Source organism: Erithacus rubecula (assembly GCF_903797595.1).
Source record: "Erithacus rubecula genome assembly, chromosome: 14".
NCBI lineage: Eukaryota > Metazoa > Chordata > Aves > Passeriformes > Muscicapidae > Erithacus > Erithacus rubecula.
The window spans coordinates 8210460-8222672 of record NC_136666.1 but is presented as its reverse complement, the minus strand read 5'-3'; the positions used below and the strand labels follow the sequence as shown (position 1 = coordinate 8222672).

The following is a 12213-nucleotide window of genomic DNA, read 5'->3' as shown; positions in this document are numbered from 1 at the left end:
GCTAATGTTTGATTTGATTTGATACTCACTTAGTCCCAACCCTAGCCTGGATTTATATCCCAACCTGAGGCTAATCATGACATCTGAGTGGTGAACAAGCTGACATGAAAAAGAAAACAGGCTGTACAGATGATTTAAACAACCAGAGGAGATTTAAATTCAGGTAGACTTGCATAGCAGTGATTAATGTTCTGCAGTCCCTCAGAAGCATTAAAAGGCTCATAAATATGCACCTTGAAATAAAAAACTGCAATAAACCATAAATAAGGAGATTTAATAGATTTATAAAACCTTTTTTCATGATAATTAATGAGAAAAAAATGACTGGTTTAAGCATTTAGAATTATATCTGCTTTAAGAAGATTGTGACTCATCAATGTGTATCAATAGCAGGCATTTTAAAATTTATTCTAAAACACCTGTAGGTAGAAATCAGTCCCATTTCTACTGATTATTTAGGACAGAAGAATATCTCTTTTTTACATTCCAAGGTGACAAGAATAATGCTACACAGTAAAGAAAAAAAATCAAGTACTTGTGACAAAACTAGCTAAAACCTGCAACTATTAGCCCATAAAATAGTTACCAGTGATATTGGTCTGTAATTTGCTGATTGGCATATATACACCAAATATAATTAAACTGTACCAGGAAGGGCAGCTTTACTTCTCAAAATCTACTCTCCAGAAGAAGAGTTGTAAGAGGTCTATCCACAACCAGCAAAATCTGCCAGAGAAAAGCTATAAAGACATAAAATCTGGGGGACTGACTGGCTTCTAAACAATATTGGGTAAAGATGTAAACTGCAAACATCAATTTCAGTGCTGGGACTTTCTACAGAAGATGCAAACTTTAAGAGCCTGGGAAATTTTCATCTCTGGTGTTTTTTATTTTTTTTCAGAGAGAGTTTTACACTATTAGTCTCTTTGAAGAAAAGCCTAGATCTTTCAATTTACAGAGAGTCAGTGTGAACTTAAATCCTTGATGAGACTGATGTGGTACAGAGCAGTGCTGAATCATATTTAATCTCAGTTTGACTCTCTGGCTGCCACGATTATCATTCTGATCAGCGCTGCGGAAAAAAACACGGCTTGAAACAGAGCAGCTCAACCCAACAGTGCAGCTTCTTTTAATGCCAGAGGCCAGTGGAAAGCAGCCACCACCTCCACCTGCAGCCCAGTCCTGAGCATCCACTCCCAAGAATTGCTGGAAAAGCAGACCAAGCAAACAAACACGTGCACGCTTCAGCCAGAGCAGCAGTGGAGGAGGCGAGGCACGAGAAGCTGGGGACAGGGTGTTTGCAGTGCTCCTGTGCTGCTGCACATTGATTCATACCATACCTTCTACAAGTAAAGTCAGGACCCATGGCAATGTACTGTACGCCTGAGGGACACCAGCTCAAACTAGGAACAGCAAAAGAGGCAAAGAAAGGAAAAGGGCAGTGATTATCGGATTGTTATGGAACATGGGGGATGTTAAGAGACTCTCACTCTCACAAATCTCAAAAAAACCCAAACCAACAAACTCAGAAATAATGTAGTAGCACACGTCTGGTTGCACAAACACACCACAGTGCCCTGAGGTTACCACTGAACAGGGAGCAGGACAGCCCATGCTTCCCCCAAAGCGAGCCCATCAGAGAGTATACAATGTAATGGAAACAGTTCTCCTTGTGGAAAGAGGTTTTTGGGAAAAACAAGGCTAAAACATACCAAAGCCAATTTGTAAGTAATCATACACAGCCATTGTGTTAGTGATGATTAATATTTTCCTGGTAACTCTCATCCTCAAATCAGAAAAAGAATCCCTTACAGATATTTCATACCGTAAGTCCCCTCCACAGAAATGTTAATAATCTCAGGCTATGCTTGGAAAAATAAGGAGAAAGAACATTCTTAAATGCTGCTAAGCCAGTCAGTGAAAGAGGCTGGACCAAACAAACAGCCCAGTCTTACTATTAACTTGGGATTAAATCAGGAGTGCTTCTAACTGAAAAACCTTTCAGCTTCCATTCCCCGAAAGAGTCCCAAAGTTGCATCATGAAAGACATAAGAAATGCAAATACAGAATGCAAATATTTTGGTTGTTATTTTAGACTGCTTGTGTTATTTTTTCTCTATTAGCTCATGGCCCAATTGCAGGTTTTGCAGAAACAGAGAAATCCATCTTCTTGTCAGCTATGATATTTATATGATCCTTAAATCCCAAAAATGCTGTTCAGCAAGCATACATTGTCTGAGGGGAATTTTGCATAAGCTCAAGTCCCGCTCCCAGGTGCTGGTCTGAGCTCCATGCAAGGAGGGGACATGGCCAGAGCACACTCTGCTCCATGACAGGAGCCTATGAAAAGGGCACAAGGAATTTAAACCTTCCTGGAAAAGGAACTGTGAGTGCCAGAAGCCTCTGAGGGCACAGATGAATATTTAAACCCACTGAATGCATTGTGTCATGCCAAGTCCTCATATTGTTTCCCCACACAGTGCAACACTGGAAACATTCTGGAAGGTTTGACAATTGTAAACATTCTGGAAGAGTGGTCAATGGTGGAGTTCAGGTAATTGCTGCCTGTTTTACAAAGGATGTTAACTGGGTGAGGATACACCCAGAAGCCCCCAGGTGTGCTTCATCAGTAGCTCTCAGCACAGTACTATAAACATTCTTCATGAAAACATTCCTTCCCAATATTTCCAAGTACTTCACCATCCTCAATTCAACTTCAATGGCAGATGTTTAAGCATTACTGGGGATGGCAGGGACTAAACACTTGTGTGAGTCCTGGCCACAGGACTCTATCAAACACAGTCTGCACTCTCAGGCCTGGGTTCAGCCCCCCATTGGGTCACTCAGACTTGCTCAGGGGCAACTGAGAAAGCATCCCAAGAAAGGTGTCACACATGACTCCCCAGGCCATCTGCTGTGGCCACTGAGCCTGGTGGACCCTTCGAATTGTGCTCATGTCACCTTGCCTTCCAAAGTCACTCATTTTGGTGTGGTTCCTTTTCAATTGAAGGAAAGGAGAGTCTCATTAAAGAAATCATGTAATGTTTACACTAGACTTTAAAAGATGCCTCTACTTCTGTCAATGCCATGTCATGGTGATGATCCCAAATGCTAAAACTGCAGATGAGAGAAGTAGAAAAGTAGAGGGAGAGACAAAGAGGAGCCCTATAATATATGTAGGAGCAAGCCTGGAAGTGTTAAATCTCCAAGAAGGAAGGAAGGGGATTTGTTGGCAAAGGCTGTGGAAAGCATTCTTGCAGAATCAGTCCTGCAGCCTGTTGGCCACACCATAAAATCCTAAAAGGATCAATGCAGAGCATGTAAACCCCTTTACAGAAGACAGCCTGGGGAGGAGGAGGAGCTTTTATCTACATCAGTCCTGTGGGAGAGCACAAACTGTTGGAATCAGTGTCAGGCTCCTGCTCCACAAGTGGGGTTAGGATGATTCCAAAATGGTTTAGAGACCAGAAAAAGTGAGAAAGTGTTTATTAAAGGATTCTCACACATTTCAGATATGACCAGGTATTCTAGACATTTTCTACATGTAAGCTCAGTGTTTCAGGATATTTTGATTCTAAATACTAACACTAGCTCCTACAGAGGAGGAGCCTTAAGAGACTGCTGATAAAAAGAAGTTCATTTGCATGACAGGCACTGCAATGCTTCCTGCAGTGATGCAAATGAAGTAGCTTCTTAGAAGTAAAAAAGCATGTTCTTTCTTGTGCCTTTTTAAAAAAAATTCTATTTTAAGAGTGTTCTTTTGAACTGCACAACTCTGCTAGGGTTCATTGGTGATGCATGGTGAGGCATGGTGATTTTTCTGGTCATAGCATCATGGTAACATTTTTTTCACACGTGGGAATGTGGTAGCTTGCTTACACACACATCACCCCATCCATATTTCAAGTGAAGTGAAATTCTGAGTTAACCTGGCACAGGAGGAAAGGTCGCAGGCTATGGGAGGTGAGACAAGGTTGAACCACTGAAGGGCAGAAGTTTTTTTATTTTTTATTTATTTTTTTTATTTCTTTAGCCTAAAATGTGTAAGTGTGGACAGTCCACATCCGCTGTGTCAAGAATTAAATATCCTCTTCTATACACTAAGAGCCAATGCAAAGATTACATGAGTGGAACTGCATATCTGGGGGATGGATGAGAAACTGAAAGTTTGTTATAGAGAGGAAAAACACATGGAAGTAAAAACACACCTTATTTTCTATTTTTTAGGAAGATGGCTATAAAAGCCATCAAAAGAGCAAACTTAAAGCCATTTAATTCAACCAGCTGCAGATCTGCCAAGTGTTCTCCACCTCTGAGATCGTGTCTGACCCATCCCCTCCCACAGCTGCCCCTCCTGCAAGTCTCACCAGGAGTCTCTGATGTGCTTTAAATCCAAATCACACACATGCTCCCAGGCAAACCACTGTTTTAACCAACTCCAAACCTTACACATGGCAAAGGCCAATAAAACTATGTCTGAGATTTCTCTTCATTAATGTCCTGGAGAAACAGCTCGAGCATGAGCCCTGTGGGGCACAAAACCTGCCCTGGGTCAAACTGGAGAGAGAAAGCAGCCAGGTGGGATCACAGCTCTAATGCCAACACTTCCAGAGGTACTGCAGGTTACTAACATGAGAGGATGGAGTTAGTAGACATTCAAACACAAAACAGTTAGTCACATTAGGTGGCTTTGTACCTTCTCCTATGAATGGGAGGCTTCTTTATACCATCCCCCAGAATTCGCATTGAACTGAAAATGAATCATGGAGAATGGTCAGCAGCTTGAATGAAAAAAATTAATTAACAAATGGCAGCTAAAGGATTAATATCCCCAACACACAGACAGAGGGAATGGACAAACAGGAAAAACACGAAATACAAAAGGAAATGATGAGTGTCTGTGCTTCTCCTTTCTTCTGCAAACAAATCTGGGGGTTGTTTGGTTTTATTTTGCACAGAAAGAAGGCTGCACAGGTATTGACCACGTTGCAACTCTGCTCCTGCCAAAGCCAGGCCAGTTTAAAGTTTAGATAAGGCCAAACTTTTTGACAGAAGCTGTTAGGAACAGTGATTAACACCAGCTCCAGTTCTGCAGTGCTTAATCCATCAGTGAAACACGAGGGTGTTTCTTGCCCCAGAAAATGCACCTCTCTGGATGTTTAACACACTGCAGCACTGCTGAAAGACAGGCATTTCAAATCTGCTACCAATGTCAGGAAGGAGCTGAAGGATGAACATCCTTCTGTGCAGCCTTGTTGGTCTCCTTCATATTTTTAATAGCAAAATGTAGACATGAGGATTATCTGTGAATTGTATTTGAGGAAAGATGAGAAGCAAAGGAGAACTGAGCATTTTTTTACATTTCATTTAAGATTTTTCTTTTTCGATCTTTTCTGTGAACAAGCTTTTATGCTCATCCCTCTTAAAAGCAGGAAACACATAACAGTGGAAAAGATCAAATTTTACAAAAGGCTGATCTCTTTTTTCCTGTAGGTTTTTTGGGTCCTGTATCAGCACCTCTATCTAAGCTTGACTTAGCTATCTTTGCCATGGAGGTTAGGACTATTTTTGGTGTGGATGGGGGCTGCAAGTGGTTGCTGGGACAGGAAGCACCTCTCAGACTCAGCTGATGGTGCACCCTGTGACCCCATTCCTCTTCCTGGCTGCACAGCCCAGCTCTGATCCTGGGCTGGTTTTGGTGGCAATTACACTTTATTCAGCTACTTTCTCCTCATTTAGTGAGTGCAAGCTGCTCACCTACAGAGCAGAGAAGGGCCATGGGTGCCCAGGGGAGGGGAGGGAGCACAGAGGGGTGGGAGCAGCACAGATCCAGCAGGACAAACCTCAGCCAAGGCTTGTGCTCAACGTTACTCCACTTGGAAGGTTTGCAAAAGTCAAGTTGCAATAAGAACTTTTCCCCTTCAACTGGAAAAGCATCTACTGCATGTGAAATAAATGAATAAGCAAACACTCCAAATTTAACTGATTTTAGTGAAAGTCACTTGTTTGCACTTCACTTTCTCAGTATTTGTTTCTCACTTAGCAACGAGAGTCTCAACATCACAACAGCCACATAAGAAAAGAACAAAGAAAAGAACAAAACAACACAGCAAATAATCCAAATTCCTTTCTAAAAGAAGCATAAAAACAAACATGAATGTAATCAGCACCACAGACTCACCCAGCTTTTCCTTTTTAATTACCTTGCATGACAGCTACACTTATGTAGCTGTAGCTGTATGTGAGAACATATGAGAAGAATTACTGTTCCTTTAACTCAGATTTTCTTACATTCACAATGAATGCATTTTCTCATATCAGAAACAGCCTCCAAAGTGTGATGCAGGAGAATTTAATCCCATCTGTTCAGTTTTAGCAGTGACTGCCAACTATGCAGTTTATTACCCTCAGAAATCCTTATGTATCAGGCCCTACACTTAAAAATAAATCTCCTCAAATGAGTTTATGAGCTTATGGACTCATTCTGTCATAAACCTGCAGGTATGCTGACTCTTCAATCACTTTTAAAATTTGATACACATTAATTAACTTATTTAAATACTACCTGGGGACCAGGAATGAAGCCCAAAAAAGGTGACAGTGTTAAACAACAACAACAATAACAACAACAATTTTTCACTGTATGTTACTTAGAGGATCCTGAATGGCTTACAGTATTGACTTTAAAACCTGAAGGGTCTATAGTATTCCTGTAGTGATACCCACAGCTGCTGTGTGTGAAGGATGCATACATTCCTGATGGGAAGCTGCTGCCTCACCCTGGATTATCCAGAGGGGTCAGTAACCATTTTCAGGAACCCATTGTGAGTGGTCAGTTTTAATTTAATGCCATCCAGCCCCACATGCAGTGGCTCTGTTTCTGCTAACAGCAGAATGTTTGCCATGAAAACACAATAGGCAGCCAGAGAGTGGCACTGCCCTGCACAGCTGGGCCTGCAGCCTCTGTGAGCTGTAGGAGGATATGGCTAAAGCCATTCCAGCTCTGAGAGCATTAAAGCACATTACAAACATTGGCCAAAGCTCCACTGAGCTCACAATACACAGGGTTTGGCCCCAAACACCCCACAGCCCAAATGCTGAGCAGTGCAGGGCATGGCAGGGAACCTCAAAAGAGTCACTATTTGGTGTGCATCTTTCTTTATTGCATCTTCTTCCCCCCTTGGCACCAGCCTGGACAAACTCACATGGCTTGTACAGCTCTCCCTCTTGTACCTTCTGAAAGAACAGATGGGGAAACGTCTCTTTTGACTCTTTCTGAACAACGCCAGGGACATGAATTAGGTGGAACTTACTGTCCATGAGGGACTGAGGTGTAAACTATTCTGTGAAACAGAATTCTTCTCACCATTATGAAGAATTGTCACAAAATTTTTTTAAACCCCAGTGCCTGTGTTATCTCTTAATACAATCAGAGCAATAATGGTCATGTTTATTCTGTGGTCAGTGAGATTTAACACTCCAATAACTCCTTTGTACAGAAAGGGGTGGTGACAGTTCTAATGGAAGACCTATCCCGAGGTAATTCCATTTACTCTGGAAAGCTAAAGCACACTGTAGGTATTAAGTACTTTAATCCTGAAAGTTAATTTAAGAAAAACCAAACAAACATACGCTAGGAGATTGCCTTAACCTCTCCAAATGAAAAAGAAATAACCAAAAGCGACGTGCTCGCTTTTGATAAACTCTTCATTTTTATCACACTCAGATAAACCTGCATGAGTGGGTGCAGAGTAAATCAAAGCAGCTCCTCCCTCACCTCCTGTGGTTGATCTCTGCCTCGTTGGTGGCGTTCTTGCCGGGCCCCCAGCTGTGCCGGCGGAAGGGCGACAGCGGCCGCATGGAGCCGCGCAGCACGGACGAGGGAGCGGGCACCTCCGTGATGCTGTCCAGCTCCTCCTCCTTCTCTCCTCCCTCTGAGGGCACCATGTTGCTGCAGCTGCCATCCAGGCTGAGCCTGTCCTTGGGCTGGGTGAAGCTCCCCGTGGGCGGGAAGGGGAGGGACGTGTCGCTGCCCAGGGATGAGTTCCTCTCCAGGGACACGGTGTCGTCTGCAGAGGAGCTGGAGCTGGTGACATCGCAGGCAGACTGCTCCTCCTCAGCCTGCTGGGGTGAGAAAAATTAAAAGTAAGTTCAGTTAGACTGGTTTGGGTTGGAAGGGACCTCTAAAGGTGAGCTAGTCCAACATCCTTGCCATGGGCAGGGATGGTGTTCGCTAGATCAGGTTTTTGACAGACCTATCCAGCCTGGCCCTGAACACTTCCAATGAAGTGGATACGTTTAAATTTTTAAATAAATGCAAATATTTTGATTTTCACATGATGGCATAAGGCAAAATTAACCATCATAGAATTGAGACTTTTTGCTCTGGTGTCAAAAGAGGCTGAAATGCTCTGCAGGGTGATCTCTTCCACCCCACAAGTGGAAGCTGCCATTAGCCAGGCTCCCAGCTCAGATCCTCTGCCTGCCTTCCTCTTCCCAATTCTGTGTTTCATCCTGCACAGCAAACCCTGCTCCTCTCACCATTTCTGGCTAAACCTGTTATCAATCAAGGTGCCATAAAACTGCCAAAGTTTTACTGAGAGCAAGTAATGGGGAAGGGGGTTATCACAACTCCTGATGACAAACTCCAGCCTCTCCTGTGGGACTGGGATGGGCTCATAGAGCTCAAGGACAATGCACTGTTCCACTGCATCAGGCAACACAAAAGGGAGAATTATTCAGTAGCAGAAAACAGACAGAAAAAAAATAAAAGCTTAATTCCCTATCCCCAACTACTTCCCATTAAGCAGAGAGATAATACCAGGGTTTGCAGCATTTTTCAAATCCAAATGTCATCGAAAAATACTGTTCTGCAGGAACAGCCACCCTGTATTAGAGATTTTGAGTCATACTGTAATTTTTGGGTTTAGTTTGCTTCAAAAGCAGTATATAGAAGCCAAACTGGTTCTCTCTGGCCAAAGGCCACATGCTGACCACACAGCTCCAGAAGAGCCCTCATTCCCTGTGGCCACAAGCACCTCCAGTCTGAAACGGTGTTTGCCCCAAGGGACTGACATGGGAAGTGTCAATTTATCCTCCTGCAGAGCCCTGTGCTGTATCATTTAAAATAAGAACAGGCAGAATGTCAGGCCATACACAACAGAGCATTCAGCAAAGCCCTGGAGGTTAATTGTCCTCACACAGTGGGCTCAGGGCTGGGCAGCAGCTGAGTGCTCCAGGGGCTGCAGGCTGTCAGCAAGCATTTGGCAGAAGACAACTGGATACAAAATCCATTCTTGGAAGGGAAAGATGGACATCAGACCCCATGGAGGGAAGGATGAGCAGGAGCTAAACAATCCAGACTTTTGTTTTGCTGTGTTTTATTTGATGGGCACATATAATCTATAAGTGAATTTTTTTATTTAACTGAACAAAAAAAATTGAGATATTAAAAAAAATCTTCAAACTGAATATTTCTCTATTCAGAGAGAATCCCTGTTTCAAGCTTAGCTATTTTTTATTCTTGATTCAGTTTAACAGGTATACAATAATGTTCCTGGGATGGTTTAACTAAATGCTGCCACACTGCTTCCCTTCTCACATCCATCAAAGGGAAACAGAGGGGAAAAAAAAGAGCATCCACAGCACAACACTGCAGTACAAGAATCTTTTAAACACTAAGCATTAAAAACCACACTAAAAACACATCCCTCCAAAACATTCACTTCATGGTAATGTATGTCAAATACTAATAGTGACTTTCAGAAAACCATGTTCTGTAAACTAGCAAACTTTTGGATTTGATACATTTGAATAGGAAGTTAAAGTTTTTAAGAAAAGAGAACTGAAATGGAAGCCCTGTGAAGTTTTTTGATGACGTTCAGCAGTATTCAAGATAATCTGATATTTGTGTGAGTCATGATGAGAGCTTACTGAATTGCTTAAATACAGACAAATCAAGTAGTCATTATGTGGATAATACTCCTACAGTGGAGGAAACAGTCTGCCACTTTCCTAAGACAGGAAAATACTGTGAGACATTAGATCAGACTGGATGGGGATTTGGGGCAACCTGGTCTAGTGGAAGGTGTCTCTGCCCATGGCAGGGGGTTGGAACAAGATGAGCTTTAAGGTCCAACCCAAACCATTCTGTGATTGTGGGATTGGGGCAGCAGAGCAGGAGAGGAGAGGACTGACTTCACCCCATCAGCTGTGCCATGTGGGACAGTTTGGAAACTTTCAATCTGGATGCAAATCTAGAAACAGTAATGCAGAACATCAAATTATATAGGGAGGATTTAGAGTAAAAAGAGGAGTTTTTATTTCCCAGATGAAAATACTGCTGCAGTTTGAAATGCAGAACAAAACCCACTTCCCTAAAAAGCAAGATGGAGGGCTTTTATCACAAAATGCATTTCAAGGAGATGTTTGAAAGAAGGGAAATACATTTGGTCCACTTTAACTTTTACCTTGAGCATTCGACTGACGACAGCACACAATAAACAATTCCCTTGAACTTTTGGCCCACGCTTATTCTTCTAAAAATACTCTGCCATCATTTCAATGATCTTTGTTTTTTTGAAACAAAGGAAAATGGTTGATATGAAAGATGACTCTGTCTGAAAAATGCCAAGTGTGGCTGACACATCTAAAACATCTATATTGTAGTCACCACTGCAAAAAATTAGCTATCTGGCCAGTAAATATGCATTGCTCTTTAATCCTATTTGAGTAAGCAAATACCATCTTTGCAGAACAGAATGGGTTTTTTTCTTACAGGAAAAAGGAAACACTAAAGAAACACCAATTTTCTTTAAGTTAGACTTGCTGGAGCACCTCAGTGAAGTCAGGACTTAACTGTGACCACAAACCTCATAGCCAAAAAAAGCCTTTACAGACGTTTGCTAATGGCCCTTTTCCTTGTCCTCAACAGTTGCTGAGAAAGTTCTAAGAAAAAATAAGATAAGGTGCAAAAGTGAGTATTCTGAGAAAAGACACATGTACTTCTCTTTGAATAGGGATAACAGAAATCACTGGGATGGCTGGGTATAAAATAACTTCTTCAACTAAATCCCTCCACTGCAGGAGGTCTTGATAAGGGGAAATAAAATGTTCTTTCAATCAATTCCATGATGACAACATGTAAAGTGCTGAGACACAAACTTTATCTGTCCCCTGACCTTCAAAGACATTAAAGGTGTTAGAGCATTAAAAAAAAAAAAAAAAAAAAAAAAAAAGAAAAAAATTAAACCTTGGAATCCTGAAGTTTATTTGGAATACTATTCCACTAAAGGAGTCAACACCTTTAGTTGGCTTGGTATATAATCCAGCAGAGTAATTTTTTTATTTGGATTTTCCTATGGCTCCAGGTTCCCTAAAATTAACCTCAGTGGTGGCCTTCTATTAATTCTTTAGCATAACTTTTATGATTTGGAGTGGAGGTGAAAGCGTTTCCCTTAAAACTTTTATTCCTTTGGGTTTGTTTCTTTTCTGCACAGCTGTTGGGTGTTTTTTTGGGCTTTTTTTTTAAAGAGATACAACAACTCTGAAAAAATAAATACAAAACATTTATGTATTTGTGTATTTCCTCTGAGCAAACCAAAAGAAAGGGAGAAATTAAACAACATTCAAGATACTGAGTTGCAACCCCTTCCTTTGGCAATGATCTGTGGGGCTCCTGACTTCCTTCATCTGAATCATTTCCCAAGAGGCACATTAAAAAGCTTCTCAGTAATGCTGGACTTCAGTGGCTGGTTATAAGTTAAGATGAGCAAAGCACATGGGCTCCACCCCAGGATGCTGCCAGATGATTGTGAGAAATGACCTTATGCAGCATTAATCATTCAAGGAGGAGGATGCTGCAAAGCCTGCCCAGATGGATGTCTGGGACAGAGAGGGAGAAGATGATGAGGACATGAGAATGAAGTGCTGATGCAAAAAAAAAAAAAAAAAAAAAAAAAAAAAAAGCCCAAAACATTTTGCTGAAGCCATAGACTTGGAAGCAACTTCTGCATTCCAGTGACAGCCTGGAGTCAGTCTGGAGAAAAGGGCAGGTTTTAGTGTTAAAGCTCCCTGAACCTGACAGCTCATGTTCCACAGCTCAGCACACGTTCCTCAGAGAGAGACAGAAAAGAAAATCACAGAAGAAGGGAAGGAGATGGGAGAGGAGCACACACTAAACACCAGGGACAGGGTAAGACACCTGTGACCCCA

The 12213-nt window shown here is 41.9% G+C and overlaps 1 protein-coding gene across 3 annotated transcripts in view; it reads right to left on the bottom strand.

Moving 5' to 3' along the window:
- AKAP13 (A-kinase anchoring protein 13) overlaps positions 1–12213 on the bottom strand; it is a 207430-nt gene that overhangs the window by 43967 nt on the left and 151250 nt on the right. For all 3 annotated transcript variants that reach the window (XM_079318214.1, XM_079318215.1, XM_079318216.1), the window contains 3 exons: positions 7778–8124; positions 4697–4750; positions 1341–1403 (listed from right to left, as the gene is read on the bottom strand). In XM_079318214.1, coding sequence (XP_079174340.1) covers positions 1341–1403; positions 4697–4750; positions 7778–8124 — 464 coding nt within the window. The remainder of the gene's footprint in view (positions 1–1340; positions 1404–4696; positions 4751–7777; positions 8125–12213) is intronic.